General features: G+C 41.7%; 1 protein-coding gene across 1 annotated transcript; it reads left to right on the top strand.

Moving 5' to 3' along the window:
* Positions 1 to 8,746: 8,746 nt before the first annotated feature.
* ifi44g (interferon induced protein 44g) lies at positions 8,747 to 20,960 on the top strand. The gene is made up of 8 exons (XM_048253025.1): positions 8,747 to 8,909; positions 10,594 to 10,774; positions 10,881 to 10,935; positions 11,557 to 11,776; positions 16,335 to 16,487; positions 16,958 to 17,129; positions 19,783 to 19,883; positions 20,132 to 20,960. Exons 2-8 carry the CDS (start codon positions 10,600 to 10,602, stop codon positions 20,345 to 20,347), a joined length of 1,092 nt encoding a protein of 363 aa, XP_048108982.1. The 5' UTR covers positions 8,747 to 8,909; positions 10,594 to 10,599; the 3' UTR covers positions 20,348 to 20,960.
* The last annotated feature ends 1,148 nt before the right edge of the window (positions 20,961 to 22,108 follow it).

Genomic DNA, 22,108 nt, shown 5'->3' with positions numbered 1-22,108 from the left:
ACACAATATCATAAAACATGTTTCAGTTTGTTGCAAAACTAACTACTGGGAATCCAAAGCTTTAGATATTGTAGTCAAATGAAAATCGCAGGACAGGTGTGAGTGACGGAGAGAAATGTGGTGATTGTTTTGTGACGTTAATCACATTGCAGGGCCCCGCGCAGCCTCAGGCACTAATGAGTTCTGCTCACACACACACACACACACACACATACATACACACACACACACACACATACACACACACACACACACACACACACACACACACAAACACACAAACACACACAGACAGTCACCGGTTCTCCTCTTCAGCAGCTTTCAACACCTTAACAGCCCATTTGAGTGACCACCTCGAAAAGCTAAATCCAACAAAAATGTTGTTTTATATTTATCTGCAAAGTCTCTAACTGTCTCCTGTCTCCACTGGTCTCCTGTGTGCATACTAGCCTGGCACCCTCACTACCAGTTCCACATACTCGCTACCAGTTCCGCCTATTTCTTAGCTTCCTCCATCTTCAGCATCTTCAAAAGAAATCATTATCTCATAAAGCAGGCAATGCTTCATTGCAAACTTGTTTGTGTTGCCTTGGAGGCAGATAGCATTATGCATGGGGCAGCTAAAATTTCCAGCAATGTTGCAGGGCAATCTCGTAACCGGTTCCATGTGTCCTGATTACAGATGATCATGCCAGTTGGCCTTCTGTGCTAAAGTTGTGCAAGGTTGACTACACAGCTTGACTAGACAGCAGTTAGCTTTCATTTCTTCTTCAAGACATGTATTTTCTCTGGTTGTTAAATACAATATATTATTTTTTTCTTTCTCTTTAGATGGTGGGCTAATGTTAGCTTTTTCTGCTGTTAGTGAATGTGTGTGTGTGTGTTGTCTGTATGCTACTGAGACCTTGAATTTCCCCTGGGGATCAATAAAGTATATATCTATCTATCTATCTATCTATCTATGTAAATACAATATATTATTTTTTTCTTTTTCTTTAGATGGTGGGCTAATGTTAGCTTTTTGACAGCTCTCTCTAAGGAGGGTTATAGTGGGTTTTTTTTATACTAGTCTCTGTGTTGAAGCATGTGCTATACACAGATCCACCCTTAGAACCCGATTGACGCAAAGTGCGTCAAAAAACACACCCTTTCTTCTCTGTTACATTGCTCCGCGACTGTTCATCGCAACTAGATAAAACCTTTATTGCATGACAGAGAAGAAGTGGGGCTTTCCAAAGAGACTACGCACTTGTCTGTACGATCAAGTATGAAAATTAAAAAAAATCATGAAATTAAATCAAATTGCATCATATTTACAGTCTATACTTCTCTGCGTTCACCTGCGCACCCATTACTCTCGTTTGAATTACTCGCGAACCCGTGATCGCATAGATATGGCAAGCATATCAGATGAAAGAGGAGAAACAGGGCTATCCATTGGTACCATGGATATCGATCTTTCTGGCTTATACAAACAGACGAAGTGACTGCAAAATATTAACGTCATGTACACAAACCAACGCTGCACACCCATTACTCTCGGAGTAATTACTCGCGGACCCGTGGTCGGATATAAATGCCACGCATGTTAGATGAAAGAGGAGACACAGAGCTATCATTTGATACCAAATACATCCTTCTGGGTTTTAAAACAGACGAAGTGACAGCAAAATAATAACTTCATATAGCTGGACTTACCCCACGTTTTTGTCTGTTTTTGTGGCAAAGCATGTTTATAATCCAACGCTATCGTGTGTTTCTCTATGGCAAAACATGTTCATAATCCGGTTTTGAGATCCTATAGCAAATTCCTGCATGGCATCCAATTCAAGGCTCACATTGCATCCCAATTTGTTCAACAAAGAAACACCTTTTTTTCCTTTACTTTGTTCATGGCAATGCAGTAAAAAGTTGAGAATCATCATGAGTGCATACACCATAGTCACACATGCTAACAGGCAAACTTGGGTCAAGTCAGGTCAGATCAGTTCGTGTCACAGATATGGAGCGCAGAATGGTCATTTTTCATCACTAAATAAAAAATGGCATTTATTTCCGTAAATCACACACCACATATTTCTGTAAATTGCTCAGCCCCAGAGTATCCCTCCAACATGGCAATTATATTGCCCGTTTCAGGACAGTCAGCTTTACACACACATGAAATGCATGTAGAGCTATGAGCTTGCTGTGGTGAGATACAGGTCAAAATATAAGAATTTTTATAATATGATTTTTATATTTTAATTCTTTAAAAATCAAAATAAAATCAATGCTAGTACTAATACATGAAATGGATAGCCTAGACTCTGCTGAAAAAAACAATATATAATATGTGTGTGTGGCACTTACAATGACCAGAATAAATCCTTATGAATAAAGGTTGTGAAAATGCCCTAAAAACAGCTTAGGGTTCTAAGGGTTAGGAATAATAAACAAAGTCTCTGAGTCTCTGACAGAGGCCGTCCGTTCATTCAATCCATATAAAATCAGCATTCAATATTTCTTTTTGCATTTGTCATCTGACCATGGAAGCTTTATCTAGGTATATTGTTGGCTTTTGAAACATCACCATTTTTATGTATGGATTAATTAAGGATTTAATTATGGTCTCTCTCTCACTAGTTCAGTGCCTGTTGTTCTGTTGTGTCGGACATGCCAGGCTATGTGCAGGAAGGTCCATTGTGTGGTGTTTGTGGTCACTGACCCAGAGACCTCCACACCATGACCTCCACTGACCCAGAGACCTACACCATGACCTCCACTGACCCAGAGACCTCCACACCATGACCTTCACTGACCCAGAGACCTCCACTGACCCAGAGACCTCCACACCATGACCTTCACTGACCCAGAGACCTCCACTGACCCAGAGACCTCCACACCATGACCTCCACTGACCCAGAGACCTCCACACCATGACCTCCACTGACCCAGAGACCTCCACACCATGACCTCCACTGACCCAGAGACCTCCACACCATGACCTCCACACCATGACCTCCACTGACCCAGAGACCTCCACTGACCCAGAGACCTCCACACCATGACCTCCACTGACCCAGAGACCTCCACACCATGACCTCCACACCATGACCTCCACTGACCCAGAGACCTCCACACCATGACCTCCACTGACCCAGAGACCTCCACACCATGACCCAGAGACCTCCCACACCCATGACCTCCACACCATGACCTCCACTGACCCAGAGACCTCCACACCATGACCTCCACTTACCGAGAGACCTCCACACCATGACCTCCACACCATCACCATGACCTCCACACATGACCTTCACACCATGACCTCCACACCATGACTTCCGCTGACCTGGACCATGACCTCCACACATGACCTCCACACCATGACCTCTGCTGACCTGGACCATGACCTCCACACCACGACTTCCACTGACCTAGACCATGACTTCTGCTGACCTGGACCATGACCTCCACACATGACCTCCACACCATGACCTCTGCTGACCTGGACCATGACCTCCACACCACGACTTCCACTGACCTAGACCATGACCTCCACCTTCCACCAACTCAGGGAGCACATCAGCACCCTGAGTGAGTGGGTGGTGTCCATTTCATCAGAGCAGGGTTTCCCAACCCTTTTTCCTTGAAGGCCCCCTTGCCTGTGTCTAAGACAAGCCAGGGCCCCCTACCCGAACTCCTACCCGCATACACACACAAAAATAATAAAGTGATTAATTACAAACGTATTAAGTTCAGAAGTCAGAGGTAATAAATAGCTACATGAATTTAAATGTGAAACAAAAATATGTTTAATTTAGATTATACAGAATTTTGATTATCCAATTGGGTGTGTTATTGGGATTTATACATTTAATGTGTGCAAATATAATTTTGGTAACCTTACAATAGGGCTGTCGATCTTCTTCCATAACCCAATTCAAATTTCATTCATTATTTAATAATCAAATTATATTTGAATATTTAATGCTCAAATTTTGCCTATTATTTACGATGCATCTCTATACACTGTATAAACGTGGCTTATGCATTGCCAATGGCACTATAAACGCGTGGTTGACTTGTTATATTGAACAAAAGCTCAGTCTACCAACGATATCTGTGCAACTTGAGTGGTTTCAATTTCTTTTGCACGTCTGCGCACACACACTGAATGAAGGCCCATACTACTACCACTTTATTGAATGCCTCTATGTTTGATGACGCCAAATTAGCAAGTATTTCCTGATTGGGGAAAAGTTTGCTTTCTTTTTTTCTATCGGCCTGCGATTCCATGAACCATTATGCCTATCAGAGAAGTGACAAAAGCACCGGACATAGCCAAGAGGAGGGAGGCAAAAAACTAATTCTTGCCAGCTTTAGCTGCGCGGTTCCTCTCCTCGGACTGTTTACCTACCTAGCTTGTCAGGGTGTAGCGTTTATCAGATGTGCACTCAGGTTGCTTGGTGCTACATATTCTGCAGATTACGACATTGTTAGGCTAATTGTTATTTTTCCGTTTTCTGATGGACATCCAAAAACGTTCCACACATCGCTGAAATGGTCAGGAGTGGTGATCTCCGTGGGTGCATTGCTTCTGCCATATTTAGATTGTGCATTAGACGTGACAAAAGCATTTTGTTTTCACTAAAGTTAGCCTATACATTTTAAATGTTCGATTTATATTCGAAATTCGTTCCAACAGCCCTACTTACATCCTCAGCCCAGGCAACATTGTGCGGACCCCTGTAAATCTCTGGCGACCCCTAGTGGGGTCCGTGGACACTGCATCAGAGGATGTCCACACAGCTCTGTGTACTTTCCCATTTTATTATGACCGCCGCTTCGCAGGTTTAGTCAGATTTTTTTTTTTTTTTTTTTTTTTTTTTTTCGCATGCCCAAATTTCCGTCAATGATTCCCGGGACACTGAAAGACCGGGGTACACGAAACTTGGTGGGCATGTAACCCCACATGGATAGCATGGAACCATCGTTTTCGTTTTGATCTGTAGCCCCCGCTGGACTGGACCCCCAAAGGAGGGTAGGGCAGACACAGTTTTCTGTGAATATCTCAAAACCGTAGGGTTTAGGAGGACCATTTTTTGTATGTTGATCTCAGGGGCCATGTCAACCCATTCCATAACCACTCATTTCATGTATAGCCCCCTAGTTAAACACAAAAAGTAAAATGAGATGTTGTAATTGAAGGTATCTGTGACCTAACATAGTCAAAACTGCACGAAATTGGAAGTGTAGGATCATTATGACACCCTCTGTATGCACGCCAAGTTTTGTGGAATTCCGTTCATGTAGGGCCACACAATAAATTAATTTATGTTACTATACCCCAACTGGCCTGTAGGTGGCCGGAGACAGTTTTCTGTGAATATCTCGAGAACCGTAGGGCCTAGGAGGTCCACCTTTTTTATGTATGTTGGTCTTAAGGGGGCATGTCAACCCATCCCATTACCACTTATTTCATGAAGAGCGCCACCGAGTTAAAAATTAAAAAGCAAAAAATTAGGTGTTTTCATCACAATATCTCTGGCTGACAAGGTCAAAACTGCAAGTTTTGTGTACTTTCGTTCATGGGGGGCCTTACAATAAAATCATTTATGTGTACATTTAGTGACGTAAACCAACAAGGATTCCTGGGACACTGAAAGACCGGGGTACACAAAACTTGGTGGGCATGTACCCCCACATGGATAGCATGGAACCGTCATTTTTCGTTTTTGATCTGTAGCCCCCACGCTGAACTGGACCCCCCGAAAGGAGGGTAGGGCAGACACAGTTCTCTGTGAATATCTTGAGAACTGTAGGGCCTAGGATGACCATTTTTTTCCGTATGTTTGCCTCCAGGGGTCATGTTAACCCATTTCATGTGCACACATGTGCACAAACACACACACACACACACACACACACACACACACACACACATACATTCACAGTAATCATACGTATGACACATACTCACACAGTAGACATATGTACGCTTGCATGCACAGGCACAGGCACATACACAGGCACACACACAAGCATGCACACACAGACACACACACACACACACACACACACACACACACACACATAACATAAACATGTACATGCACACATTTCAAGAATTTCTCAGAATTATGAACAGGCAAGATGGAGGTGGGGTTGTATAAAATGAATTTTACATGTGAAATCTATGAACTAATCATGTTTTGGTACTTGTTGTCTAGCAGATATCAGTGAGAATTGAGTGTGGATAATGCAATTTAGTGAGACAGAATCATATAGGCCTTTCAGCGTGATTTATTTTTGTGAAAAAAATGTGCTGGACTGGGCGGCGGTCATATTTTGTACCGCTCGGCGGTACATCTAGTTTTACATCCTTCAAGACTTCAAAGTAGAAAAAATGAACGTATACAACAATAAGTCATCTGTGGTATCTGTAGTTGTCATTGTGCATCTCAAACAAGGTTTAAGCAAAGCCTCACACAGTGTTCTGTACTCACAGTGTTCTGTACTCATACAGTGTTCTGTACTCACAGTGTTCTGTAGACCTCATACCGTGTTCTGTAATCACAGTGTTCTGTACTCACAGTGTTCTGTAGGCCTCACACAGTGTTCTGTATTCACAGTGTTCTGTACTCACACAGTGTTCTGTACTCACAGTGTTCTGTAGGCCTCACACAGTGTTCTGTATTCACAGTGTTCTGTACTCACACAGTGTTCTGTACTCACAGTGTTCTGTAGACCTCATACCGTGTTCTGTACTCACAGTGTTCTGTACTCACAGTGTTCTGTAGGCCTCACACAGTGTTCTGTATTCACAGTGTTCTGTACTCACACAGTGTTCTGTACTCACAGTGTTCTGTAGACCTCATACCGTGTTCTGTACTCACACAGTGTTCTGTATTCACAGTGTTCTGTACTCATACAGTGTTCTGTAGACCTCATACAGTGTTCTGTACTCATACAGTGTTCTGTACTCATACAGTGTTCTGTAGACCTCATACAGTGTTCTGTACTCATACAGTGTTCTGTAGACCTCATACAGTGTTCTGTACTCATACAGTGTTCTGTAGACCTCATACAGTGTTCTGTACTCACACAGTGTTCTGTACTCATACAGTGTTCTCTACTCATACAGTGTTCTGTAGACCTCATACGGTGTTCTGTAGGCCTCACACAGTGTTCTGTACTCACACAGTGTTCTGTACTCACAGTGTTCTGTATTCACACAGCGTTCTGTATTCACAGTGTTCTGTACTCACACAGTGTTCTGTACTCATACAGTGTTCTGTAGACCTCATACAGTGTTCTGTACTCACACAGTGTTCTGTACTCATACAGTGTTCTGTAGACCTCATACAGTGTTCTGTAGACCTCATACAGTGTTCTGTACTCATACAGTATTCTGTAGACCTCATACAGTGTTCTGTACTCACAGTGTTCTGTATTCACACAGTGTTCTGTATTCACAGTGTTCTCTATTCACAGTGTTCTGTACTCATACAGTGTTCTGTACTCATACTGTGTTCTGTAGGCTGCAGAAGAACACCAGGTGGCGCTGTTGACTTATGTGGATAAAGTCTCTCACGAGGCAGTCAGTGACACCTTCCAAGTGTACAAGAATTTAAACAAATGGTAAAACCTTCACAAATTACACAGATGTTCACACACACACACACACACACACACACACACACACACACACAGCCACCGGTTCGCCAACTGTCTCATCCACTGGTCTCTTGTGTGTACACTAGCCTGGCACCCTCACTACCAGTTCCGCATGCTTCAGCCTATTTCTTAGCTTCCTCCATCTCATCTTCTACCCCAGAATTCTACAAAGGAAATCATTAGCTCATAAAGTACATGCTTCATTACAAGCCTGTTTGTGTTGCCCTTGGGGATAATAGCAACCGGTTCCTTGATATCGTGTTTGCGGATGATCATGCCAAAAGTTGTACTGAATTTTAGGGAGCGTGCCTATGTTCCCACAGCTCTATGTTCCTTAACCCTAACCTTAACCTAACCTAGAAACGTGCCGTGGGACCATTGGGCTGTGGGAACATAGGGTTGACCACATATTTTGTATAACACTGTTGTAGTAATCATCCAATAAAGCAGGGCAATTTAAGAAGGGATCTACTGCTCAGGAAAGGTGAAATTTTGTAATTTTAATGACACCTGCTTGCACAGTTGGTGAACATTAGAGTTGCCCAAGCTATAATCACAGGGCTTTGTGTTATGTTTAAACGTGTTCAGAGTACATAATTGTAAGAAATGACTACATTGTTCCCTAACTGAGAACATGAGATTCATGGTAAAGCATAATCTTCCAAATGGTCGTATTATGAAGATAACAAGCAAAAGGTTCATGCACTGGCCTCTGAAGTATGCAAAAATAATACCAACAATTGTAGAATGGGTGTGGGGCTCGGCCTTTGAGAAGCGTTAACATAATTACCAAATGGAACAACCAAAGGTTGCCAGACCAGTTTGCATTAGAAGCCTAATTCCTCTGCATAGCCTATGGCTAGAATTTGAGATGCTGGTTGTCCAGAGTGAAATCACAAATTGTCTAGGGTGTGGTAGGCTGGGCACACATTCCAACCCACAAAGGATTAATAAGTTACTGCAGTCCGCACGCATGCCTTCAGGTAGCCTATAAAACATCCGTTTTTGCGTCATATAATGCCTGAGGGAAACATAAACACCTTGACAGGAGCTCGTATCTCAGTGAATCGAACGTGAGCAGAAATACAGTCAGGCGGAGCCAGGCTAGCCACGGTGTGTTCTCATTTGACTAGGTTTCGTTTTCTCTTGATGCTTACAGTATCTCCTTTCTGTCCTCCAGGTTTTCAGAGAGGCGGAAACCATTCCACCAGAGGTGCGACATCTCGACAGCCTACCTGGATTGTGATGTGAGTAGAACATTATTTGTAGTGAAAATAGTTTTTCTCACATAATTGTGTTTATGTGAGAAAAGAACAACATCAAAATCATATAAAGGCAGAAAGCTGTTGTTCCAACACACTCGTGTGTCACGTGAAAAATAGGGAAGGAATAGAGTGGCTCTAACCTGTTAACATGGCTGCTGAAATGAAACAGGACTGGCAGCGCAGTCGCCACGCAGTCGCCACGCTGCTGTCTCTGCATTTATTCCATCCGTGAATTAGTGAACACACAGAGCACACAGTGAACACACAGTGAGGTGAAGCACACACATATGTGTTTTTATTCAAACATACTGTGTGCACCTTACGTTTTACAAGTGGAAAACCACTTGATGCAGGCACCAAGCACACGCCACACATATTTATTATCCGCAAGCAGAGGCGGACAGAGTAGGCTACACAGCTTCATTACTTGAGTAAAAGTACAGATACCCTTTGATAAATTGTACTCAAGTACAAGTAAAAGTAACAGTCAGATGTCTACTTAAGTAAAAGTAGCCTACTGAAGTACTTGTTTTTAAAAGTACTTGAGTATCGAGTACAAGAGTAGCCTACATTTTCTAAATATTAATTAATTAATTAATTAAACGTCCTACATGGAGTTATGAAAAATGTTAATGTTAATACCTTGGAGAATGTAAAAGGAATTGGAAGTAAAATCAAGTCATTTTAATGTTTTTACCATGGGCAGTATTTCTAATACATGTATTTAAAATACATATTTCAAATACAAAATACTATTTTGTTATTGAAACACTTGAAGCGAAAACTATCATTAACTTGTTCAGAAAATTTAAATAGTCTGGCGAGGTGGGGCCATAGGTTGGCACATTCCCGGGATGGACCTGCTGCATCTTCATCCATTGTTTAGATCCATGGTTTCGTCTCTTATCTAAATCTGACCATGGAGTTGACTTTGGTGAGGAAAGCTGAAGGTGATTGCTGATAGGCTGTCCCAATCAGTGGCGCCTGCACAATCCAATCACGTTTGAGAGGGAAACAACAAATTGAGGGTTTCCAAGATTTTTCCTTTTTTTTTGTAGAAGTAGTAACGGGTACTCACGGTTATGGATAGAAATGTAGTGGAGTAAAGAGTACAATATTTGCCTCTCAAATGTACTTGAGTAAAGTCATGAGTACTCCCCAAAAATGATACTCGAGTAAAGTACAGATCCCTAAAAATTGTACTCAAGTATTGTACTCAAGTACTGTACTCAAGTAAATGTACTCCGTTACTGTCCGGCTCTGTCCGCAAGGGGCAATTTGTTTTGCAGCCATAGATAGATAGATAGATAGAAAGATAGATACTTTATTGATCCCTAGGGGAAAGCATGGTCTCGGTAGCATACAGACATCACACACAACATGCACTTACAGCAGAAATGGTAAATATAAGTATAAGTATAAACATATAATACATGTAATACATACAGTACATTGTATATATGTACAGTATATTGCACAGGTTTATGGGCAGATTATGGAATATAAGAAAATAAATATGATGCGTAGAATTGGGTGTTAGCAGTGCATTGATGAAACAGTGCAGGAGTAAATGTAAACAGGTAAACAGTGCAGTGCAGTAAATGTAAACAGATAAACAGTGCAGAAGTAACAGGACATTTACATTTATCCGTTTATACTTTTTAAGAACTGAATGCAAATGAAGAAGACATGTACAGCTTCTATGTTCGCCTTTGGTGCAAAGGCTTCCCCCTCCCCTGCCGCTGCCCCTGCTGAACCTGAAATAGATTCAGTTGAAGATGGAGACCCATCAACGTTGCCTTCTACTGCAAGCCAAAGTGGTGAGAATAAACCAAATATATTTGGAGGTAATATTCAAGTATTGCACTGACCTTTTGTCTTTCCCCTACTTTCATCATCATTTCCGACTGATAGATGCAGATTTATTAAACCATCTCCCTCTCCACCGTCTAGCATCCTGGCCCAGTTTTCAGGAATCTCCGTGGCGACAGATGGATTGGTCTGAGGAGTAAGTTCATAGGACGCTGCCTAATATTGTTCTGTATTTCCTGTGGCTGACTGTATCGGACATTAATATGCTATATGCTATTGCTCCTTTTTCTTCAGGACATGTCACACAATGAACTTTACTTATCTATCTACTAACCTCAGTTGTCTGTTGCAGAATAATGTACTAATAATCTGCTGTAAGTCTCTAAGGGCTGCATGTCTGTACAGTTAGAGTGTTTTATTTTACTCCTTAAGCTCGGTTATGGTTACAGTATATTTTATATTGCCATCTGTGTTGTGTTGTACTAGTCGTTTTCCTGTACTGATATGTTGTATATGTTTACGGGCAGCCGTGGCCTACTGGTTAGCACTTCGGACCTGTAACCGGAGAGTTGCTGGTTCGAACCCCGACCAGTAGGGCTGAAGTGCCCTTGAGCAAGGCACCTAACCCCTCACTGCTCCCCGAGTGCGCTGTTGATGCAGGCAGCTCACTGCGCCTGGATTAGTGTGTGCTTCACCTCACTGTGTATACACTGTGTGCTGTGTGTGTTTCACTAATTCACGGATTGGGATAAATGCAGAGTCATTGGATCAAAAGAGTATATATACTTATACTTACTTGTGTACAAAACTCCAACAGGACCAATGCAGCTCTGATGGAGTCCATCCGCTCATATAAGCCGGCCTGTGACTCAGTACCTGCTGCCAGAGTTCTGCTTATCGGTCCGGTCGGAGCGGGCAAGTCCAGTTTCATCAGCTCTGTCCAGTCTATGTTCTATGGACGGGTCGTGAACAGGGCCATGATGGGCTCGTCCTCCAGCTCATCCGCGATGGGCTCGTCCACCAGCTTCACCAAAAAGGTAGAGAAGGTGACCATGACAACAGAGGTGATGGGGTGAATTGCATGCATTATGCATTCTGATTGGTTGGAGATCATCTACCTCTGTGTGATCTGTTCTGGTGGTTTCATCACAGCCGTCCTGTCCAATGATGCCGATATACTGTAAATTAGTTGGACACTCGTGGACATCAGAAACTAAATTTGTAAGAAATCTATAATTGCTGGGTTCAGTGTTAAGATGCAGGTATATGATTAATCTGAAAACAAGTGAAGAGAAAGCATGCCCTGAGTGTGTGTAGGTGTTCATGCCCTGAATGTGTGTAGATGTTCATGCCCTGAGTGTGTGTAGGTGTTCATGCCCTGAGTATGTGTAGATGATGAGCGATTGGTCTTAGGCATGCTCAGACCCCAGGTATGCCATGCACTAGACCCGTTACAGTTTGCATACCGGGAGAAAGTGGGCGTGGACGATGCCATCACTTATCTTCTACACAGGACACATTCCCACCTGGACAAGGGGAAAAGCGCTGTGAGAATCATGTTCTTTGATTTCTCAAGTGCTTTTAACACCATCCAGCCCCTCAGATTGGGAGACAAGATCTTGCAGATGGGTGTGGACGCTCACCTGGTAACCTGGATTACAGATTACCTGACCGAGCGACCACAGTTTGTCAGACTGAAGAACTGTCTCTCTGATACTGTGATCTGCAGCACCGGAGCGCCACAGGGAACTGTGCTCTCTCCAGTCCTGTTCACCCTGTACACATCTGACTTCTGCTACAACAACGAGTCATGCCACATGCAGAAGTTTTCTGATGATACTGCAATTGTGGGGTGTATCAGGAACGGGCAGGAGGAGGAGTACAGGAGCCTGGTGGAGGACTTTGTGCAATGGTGCAAACTCAATCACCTTCAACTAAACACTTCAAAGACCAAGGAGATGGTGGTGGATTTCCGCAGGTCTAAGCCCACTCTGCTACCAGTTCACATTGATGGGGTCAATGTGGAGGTGGTTAGCACCTACAAGTATCTGGGTCTCCACCTGGACAATAAACTGGACTGGTCAGCCAACACTGATGCACTCTACAAGAAAGGGCAGAGCAGGCTGTACTTCCTGAGGAGGCTGCGGGTCCTTCAATGTGTGCAGTAAGCTCCTCAGGATGTTCTACCAGTCTGTTGTTGCCAGCGTCCCTTCTATGCAGTAGTATGCTGGGGTGGAAGCACAAGGAAGAAGGATGTGGGGCTAATTGACAGGCTGGTAAGGAAAGCTGGCTCTGTAGTGGGAGCTGAACTGGAGTGTATCACTTCACTATCTGACAAAAGGACCCTGAACAAACTGATCAACATCTTGGACAATGAGTGTCACCCACTCCACAGCACTATTGTTAAACAGAAGAGCCTGATCAGCTGGAGACTTCGCTCACTGCCTTGCACAACTGACAGACTGAGAAAGTCATTTGTCCCCAGGGCCACTGAACTGTTCAATGCCTCACTTAAGGGAAGAGGAGAGATATACTTCTCTGCATAGTCTGTCTGCCTCTTCATCCCCTCCATGTTTGGTACTGTCTGTCCACTAGCCACTTGTACCACTGTCTTTATGCCTCACTGTTTGCGTGCTATATTAGCACATTAGCAAATATGCATAACCCCCCCCCCCCTCCATGCCACAGCCGAACTGTGGCCACACTTATACATTTTCTTAAATAGTTAAATATATAGATATATAGACTTTACTTTACTTTATTTCTGCATTGTTGCACTGTTGACTTACTCATTTGCACTATCACCATGACTACTATCACCATTGCACTACCACCATGACACTCATTCACACAGAGCACCTTAGAGCACCTTACCATACCTTACTATGCACAGAGAATCAGGCTCATTGCAAGCTTGATTGTGGAAGTTTTCGTCCTATTAGCTACTACTACTACTACTACTACTACTACTGCTACTACTACTACTACTACTGCTACTACTACTACTACTGCTACTACTACTACTACTACTGCTGCTACTACTACTACTACTACTACTACTGCTACTACTACTACTGCTACTACTACTACTACTACTGCTACTACTACTGCTACTACTACTGCTACTACTGCTACTACTGCTACTACTGCTACTACTACTACTACTACTACTACTACTACTACTACTACTACTGCTACTACTACTACTGCTACTACTACTACTACTACTGCTACTACTACTACTACTACTACTACTACTGCTGCTACTACTACTACTACTGCTACTGCTACTACTACTGCTACTGCTACTGCTACTACTACTACTACTGCTACTGCTACTACTACTACTGCTACTGCTACTACTACTACTACTACTACTGCTACTGCTACTGCTACTGCTACTACTACTACTACTACTGCTACTGCTACTGCTACTACTACTACTACTACTAAATATAGACTAAATTACTTACATCAATACTAGCACATAGAATAGACAAGATTTTACCTAAAATAATTAATACAGACCGATATACAGAAAGATATAGAGAGCAATATGACCCACCCGATTCCTTTGGCAGCGATAATGGCAGATGTTAGACTGATGAACAACATGATGGATAAAAACAACAACCCCTGGATTAAAACTACATTGAAGACATGGCAGAAGACAATAAAACTCTGCGATTTGGAACATACTCTAAAAATATTAAGATGGTGTGCATTTGACACCGATTTCTCTCCTAATAGTCTGGACTCCAGATTTAAGACTTGGATCAAAGTGGGCCTTACCAATTACCATACCTTTGTAAATAAAGGAACACTTAAGAGCTTTGATTTGTTACAGCAAGAGCATGGACTACAACGCCAAGATTTCTATAGGTACCTCCAGGTTAGACACTACTTTCATGAAAATTTAACTAGGGCGTTAGAAGGGCAAGAGACAGGTATTTTGGAAGTATTCAAAGGAGCAACCAATTCATCATTATGCAAGAAGGTTGTATCTAGATTGTACCACGGGTTGCGCAAAGTTAGTCCTGATAATACTCTATATATTAAAGAGAAATGGGAAAGGGAAGGTAGTTTCTCAATATCTGTAGAAGAATGGGAAAATGTATGTATACTACAATGGGAAATAACATGTTCAAATACATGGCGAGAATATAGCTGGAAGAATTTGTCTAGATTTTTTATAGCACCACTACAACAACGAACACAAATACCCCAGCCTGTTGGAGGGCATGTGGAACAAACGAGGCCAATCACTTTCATGTTTTCTGGGATTGTCCAGTACTAACTGCATACTGGCAGGAAATTCATTTCCACCTGGAAGCGACCTTCAAAGTAAATATCCCATGCAGATTTGACACTTTATATTTAGGAAACATCTCATTTGATACATGGGATTACAGGGATAAAAAGTTGTTACTTATACTTCTGGTTGCATGCAAAAAAACAATATCAAGACGGTGGTTGAAACAAGAATCTCCTACAATAGGAGATTGGTTGGATGTGGTTCATTATATATATACTATGGAAAAGTTATCCTACTCCCTCAAAATTCAGACTGACACATTTTCTAAGATATGGTCTAAATGGACTGGGTATGTTGAACATATAGGCTTAAGATCACATTTTGTCTGGTAATTTTGTTTTTTGTAATTGTCTATGCATATGCATGTCCTTTTTCTCTCTTTCTTTTCTTTTAGAGAAGTGTAGTGAAACTCCCCCTATGTTCTAAATGTTACTACTGTTAATTTTACACAAATGTACAAAAAAAAAAAAAAAAAAAACTTTGGGCCTGGGAAGAAATCTGATATTGGCATGAGGATCACTAGGGCCTCAGATAGAAAAGCTATGTGGTTTCTTTTCTATTATATTTTATTTATTTAATTATTTTATTTTTTCCTTTCCCTTACTGATCATCTGTACCAGGAATCTGTAAACCATATAACAAAACAGAAAGTATGTAAAAAAAAATGAATTCCTACATTGTTTTGAAACGCTTCAATAAAGATAACATTTCTGCTAAATGTGCTGTAATGTGCTAAGTGTCTGCTAAATGTGCTGTAATGTAAAACATTTAAAAAAAAAAAGAATTGATTTAGATTAAGTGTTAGTATAATTTGTAATTTTGTTATTTGTATTTTAGTATATTTTTATATATTGTATTAAGTGTTAGTATAATTTGTATTTTAGTATATTTAGCATATTCTTTATCTTCTACTGTCCTTACTGCTTAGTTGTGTTTTTATATTATATACTTTAATTACTCTTCTGCTGTTAAAGAATGTGTTTGTGTTGTATGTATGCTGCTGAGACCTTGAATTTCCCCTGGGGATCAATAAAGTATCTATCTATCTATCTATCTATCTATCTATGTTCATGCCCTGAGTGTGTGTAGGTGTTCATGCCCTGAGTGTGTAGGTGTTCATGCCCTGAGTGTGTGTAGATGTTCATGCCCTGAGTGTGTGTAGATGTTCATGCCCTGAGTGTGTAGTGTAGATGTTCATGCCCTGAGTGTGTAGTGTAGATGTTCATGCCCTAAATAGTTAAAGAGTCTGTATGTGTACATCTCTTGTTCCTCCTCCATAGCTGCAGTCATATCAGCTGTACAGCAGCAGAGAGAGAGTGGATGAGAGTATGGCTCTGGTCCTGTCTGACATGGTGGGACTCGGGGAGACCAACGGACTCACGCTTCACGACACACTGGCCGTCATCAAGGGGCACGTTCCAGAGGGACACATGGTACTTGGACATTAATATAGATGCTTATCGCATAGAAACTGTTGGGCCATTTTCTATCTTCATCATAAAGAAGTTAGGTATAGTTTTAGACCATTATTAGATAAGAATATATATTATTCCCTGTCTTTGCTCTCAGAACAGATTATAACATAATGAGACAACCACATCCTGCAACATCATTGCCACGGCTTGGGATATTTGTTTCTGCATTTGTCATCTGACAATGAAACACTTATCTAAAGGGATAAGGGAAAATGGTATTTAGCAAAATTGGTATGTTGTTTTTTTTTTCCATCTAAAATGACAGGGTCTCAAGTGTTTGGGTATCAAATCTGGGCCAACTGTCTAGGCGGTGATGCCAACCCCACCATATCCTTTTCATTATCTAGGCTTTTGGAAACAAAATGACATTCTCTCCCTCTCCCTCCATCCCCCTTCCTCGCTCTCTCTCTCTCTCTCTCTCTCACTAGTTCAATGCCTGCTGTCCTGTTGTGTCGGACACTCCAGGCTATGTGAAGGAGCCTTCCCTTGCAGAGAAGATCCACTGTGTGGTCTTTGTGGTCAGTGGCCTGGAGATCTCCTCCTACTCGGACACCATGAAGTCCACCTTCCACCAGCTCAGAGAGCTCATCAGCGCCCTGGGTGAGTGTGTGCTGGGGGGCTTTTGTACTAGAGTGCGGATCGGGCTGCAAATTTCTGTCCGAACCCGGCCCACGTCCGACAGAGTTGCGTCCGAACCCGACCCAACAGCAGGGGCGGAGCCAGAGGGGTGGCTCCGGGTGGCACAGGCCACCCTTGAGATTCGATTGGCCACCCCAGGTGCCACCCCCAAATCCTAGTCTACGATTGGCCATTAACATGGTCTAAGGACCTTTCTTGATGCACTTGCAGCAGTTTGAAGTGTCAGACGTCAGAAATGTAAGTGGCAAACATGCTTGCCTATATTGGCCTACACGCTACTGCTTGTTCTAACACGCAAAGATATCTATTTACCTATTGCATCTGCCAGTGCCTATTTATCTAATCACACACTTAAGTCGCTGACATTTGCTAGGTCAGTAAATGTTAATTGTACGCTAGGCCTATATTTTTTGTAAAAGTGTTTAATGACAATAATATCCTAATGTAATGTTAAGACAACCTTTCAGTTATGGTTCATCAAGCTTACTCATAAACACTCGTCGCATCGAGGCTACAGGTAGCGATGTTCTGATGACATGTATAAGCATTTGTTGTAAAATATTGAAATTATGGGAAGTTTACATAGCTCAGGCTAAACTGTATGTTTCTTTCGTCCCCCATGCCTTTTTATTCGTCCCGATCAGGAGGGCTAAATGAAACATTGCGCACATTCCACTTTTCTTAAATAATTCCTGAACGCAGGGCTGGACTGGCCATCTGGCATACTTTTTTCTTTTTTTTGGCTGAGCCGGTCCTCAGAAAGTTAATTTTCCATAGTAGTGCGTGACAACAAAATTATGCCTTCTTTGCCTTCATAAACATGCTTTCTCTCTATGATCTGCAGCGTTTCTCAAATTATGAGCCTCCTCGGCAAGTAGATTGCTGGTCTACAGAGCCATGTATTTAAAATACAAAATAGTACAGTATGTTGTCATTTGAATTTTTTTAGTTGGAAAAAAATGGCATCATATTTTGTATCAAAATACTTTATAGGTTTGTAGTTTAAAAATACTGCCAAATATTTTTTGTAAAACCAATAACCCACTTGGTGATGTGATTCTAAAAGTGCAAAACAATGAATGCAGCACTGGTGCTGACTTGAAATTTGCCCAGAGTTGTTGTGATCAGAATATTGAGATTCAGGCAGATAAGTAACATGTAGGTTGCTCACACACACAATGCACTCCACCAACCTCAAGTTTCTTGAGAACTTATATCATCCAATTCGAACACATGGAACCATGTGGTTGCCCTTTAACCAGGGATGGATTACTGCAGGCCCGGGCCCAGGCCTAAGGGGCAAAAGGGTCACATTTTATGAAATTAAGCCTTTGCATGGAATCATTGCCTCAATATCAACAAATCAGGATGTAGGCTATGAATCTGATTGAATTTAGTATTGGCCATCCCCAAAAAGTTCATAATCCACCCATGCCTTCAACAAGTTTCCCCATGTATTGCCTAAAGCAAAACGTTGAACATTTTAATAATTTGCTCACACACACAATACACTCCCTCATACCAGCCTCAAGTTTCTTGAGAATTTTAATGATCAGTTTCTTGAGAACTTTACAACACTCTGCAACATTGTTCAATCTGGGCATGCATCAACAATGTCAGAGACTTGTCTCCACTTTGTACCGCTTGACAAGTTCAGTCATGACTTTTTGAGTGCATCTCTGATACAGTATTTAGGCGATGAGATTTAACAGGCAGGTCAGCATAGTTGATCTGTTGACTGTTTGCAGGTTATGCCATGTCTCGTAGGCAGAGAAAAACTGAAAAACTCAAACACTGTCCACTTAATCAACAGAGTCAGTGTACTAATGAAGGAAGAGATTAGATAGATATGGAGGGTTTGCAAAGTGATATCATGCTCCTTTTAAAGAGTATTTTTGGTACTTTCAAAATATAAAAATACAGTTGATTTTGATACATGGTGTGGCTATGTATTTTATACTTTATTTTGATACATTTAAAATTAGGGTATTTGTTTTTTATTTTAAAATACATTGATGTATTTTTGCCCATCCCTGCCAACAGCTAGAGCAGCCAGGTAGCTACAGTGCTACACTCTGTTGGCTGCAGTGCTACCTAGGGCTGGTCCTGATGCAGGGTACTGTCAAGTAGTGAAGTGATATGCAGGTAGCCAATGTTTAAGTCACCTAGCTGAGTTAGACAGAAGGCGAGCCCTGCTTGCTCTGTTAAGGTATTTCTGTCCCTCCCAAACTGCGTTAAAATGGAATGTTTAACAGCACCCCTGGACCCTCATAGGCCAACATGATCCTCAATAACGTCACCCAAGACTGTGCTTATGTGCGAAATGTGCAACCATTTGTTTATGTAGTCGTGACAACGCGTGTGCATTTCAGGCGGCATGCCTGAAATGCGTTGTCACGATAAACAAATCTTGCACACAGAAAGAAAGCTATTAGGTCTTTTTTACATTTTACTTTATTCTCAAAAAACAAACGTTTGCATCATGTAAAGCAGACCTGTTGGTTACCCAACATAATAAGGAATTTTAAATGTAAAGCTTCCAATGCATATCGCCCCCATGTGTCCGAACCCGACTGCAATTTCTAAATATTTGTCCGACTTCATGTTACTGCAGGTGTACACCAGGTGGCGCTGTTGACTCATGTGGATAAAGTCTGTCCCAAGACAGCCAGTGACATCTCCCAAGTGTACAAGATTTCATCTTTGAAGCAAGTGGTAATACCCTTAAAAAGTCATAATTACTATTAATTCATAGTTGAAAGTCAGGGTGTCACAGATATTTTGGTGCCCAAGATTTTATTTAAAAACAGCCCCTCTTCACTGACAGTAATTCATTAAAAATAAGATACATACTGTAGGCCTACAGTTAGGGACACTAGAACATGATGGTTAGGTGGTCTACGATATTATATCATATCATGATGAAACTGGTCATCTCTGGTCTGTGCCCTGTGTGTGTCCAGATGGTGCAGGCTGGAGCTCTCCTCAACATGCCCCTCTCCTCCATCGTGCCGGTGAAGAACTACTGCGATGAGCTGGAACTGGAGCCACACACAGACACGCTGCTGCTCAGAGCGCTCGACCACATCCTGCAGTACGTGGACCTGCACCTCAGAGACCAGCCAGCGACAGGCCAGAAGGCAGACAGGGCAGGACACACACGAGATACGAGAGAGTAGACAGCCTCCCCTTTAAATTATAAGGGTCTATCTGGCATTTTTGTCAAATTTGAGTTATTGACATATTCTTATTCTGTGACAACTTAAGAAGGTGAGGTGAGGTGTTTTTGTTGTATGCATTTTAGGACATTATATCTAAAGAGAGACTTTGAAGCTCAATATCTCAGAAAGTAGATAGAGCTCTAAAATTCCAAGGGGACGACAGGGCAGGACACACACCTTCTTACGATTCAGAAGAGAATTGAAAGATGGTGGCAAGTTTAAGGGCCTGTGGCTAAAAAACACTCTCAGAATATTCTCAAACATATTTCTCAGAATATAGTTTAAAAAGGAAATAAATCTGATTATGCTACAGCTTTTACATGTTTTCTGTAATACCGCATGTTTTCTGTTTTTTCTTGTGACTATTTTTGGGCTTTTTATTTGCACTGTTGTCTGCTTTTTGTCAGAGCAGTAGCCAAAAGCATTCAACATCCGGGAAAGAAATCACTATGGGGGAAAAGGTTTGTTGTTTTCATTTGTATTTGTTGTGTTTGAAGAAGCCACCTATTAATAGGATGCAGCTTAGCAGCTACTCTTTATATTTTAAAAATAAAATGGCAAACAAATCAGATTCTGTTTTGCTCCTCTGCACATGGTGAGAGACTGCATGTTCACGTGGACATCCCTTAAAGCCCTGCACACATACACACACACACACACACACACACCATTGCTTAACAGAGTATAATCACATTGAAGTCATCTGACGGGTAAACTTGTCCTGAATGAGTCTCTGTGTACAGTGTGCAACGGCCAGCACTGGTAACTAATGACTGCCCTTTGCTGGAAGAACGGTAGGTGCCACAGAATGTTTTGGTGAAAGGTGATGTGATAGCCAACTGTATAGTTAGCGCCTGAGCACTAAAGGTGCAAAGCCCTAATATTTCTATAAAGATTCTTGTTATCATAGTTGGCATTATCCTGCTGTACTTTTGGCGTTATCCTGCTGTAGGCTACTTTGCCTTTATTGAAGTGGTTCTTATGGGCTCAGGAAATTCATGAAAAAATGTATATTATATATAGTATAGTATAAGGAATGCATTGAAATTGAAAGGCACAGATTATGTAGCCGAGACTTCTCAAATTCAGAAAAATGCATTAAACTAAAATTGGACGACGTTGTTATCTTTGTTAGACCCTAGCGTAGCTGTGATATAAATGCTGTAATGAAATTCGAAGTGTAAAAATACAAACTTTATGTTGAAAGTGTAACCACAACTTTTTCCCATAGGAATGAATGGAAACATAGCCTCCATAACGAGACCTCCTAAAATTCAGAAAAATTTATTAAATTGAAATCAGACAACGTTGTTATCTTTGGTAGATCCTAGGGTAGCTGTGATATAAATGCTGTTACGAAATTCAAAATGTAAATATACAAACTTTATGTTGAAAGTGTAACCGTGATTTCCATAGGAATGCATTGAATTGAATATGCACAGATTATGTAGCCCCCAAAGTTACGTCATCACCGAATTGCATTAAAAAGAAACGCTAATACCAAAAACGACAAAAACTGGCCTTTGACTAGCCTGATGAGCCATACCCACATCAAGATGTAGGGTCTGGGAACTATCCATTGGCACAGCTTAATCCGAGAGGCGGGATAAGCGGTTGTCTTTCAAATTTCCTCTGCACGCACGGGTCGCGGAACCGTAGGTGCTCGGGCCCATAATTGCCGCTTGCGGCTATATTTAGGTTTCGTTTTCTCTTCATGAT

The sequence above is a fragment of the Alosa alosa genome, chromosome 9, assembly GCF_017589495.1.
Source record: "Alosa alosa isolate M-15738 ecotype Scorff River chromosome 9, AALO_Geno_1.1, whole genome shotgun sequence".
Taxonomy (NCBI): domain Eukaryota; kingdom Metazoa; phylum Chordata; class Actinopteri; order Clupeiformes; family Clupeidae; genus Alosa; species Alosa alosa.
Note: the sequence above shows the minus strand (reverse complement) of the source record. Positions and strands in the feature narration are given on the sequence as shown.

Coding starts and splice junctions, on each gene's coding strand:
- ifi44g (XM_048253025.1), top strand. CDS start 10,600: ATGCAAATGAAGAAGACATGTACAGCTTCTATGTTCGCCTTTGGTGCA. Junction 10,775..10,880: donor TAAACCAAATATATTTGGAG/GTAATATTCAAG, acceptor TCCACCGTCTAG/CATCCTGGCCCAGTTTTCAG. Junction 19,884..20,131: donor TTTCATCTTTGAAGCAAGTG/GTAATACCCTTA, acceptor GTGTGTGTCCAG/ATGGTGCAGGCTGGAGCTCT.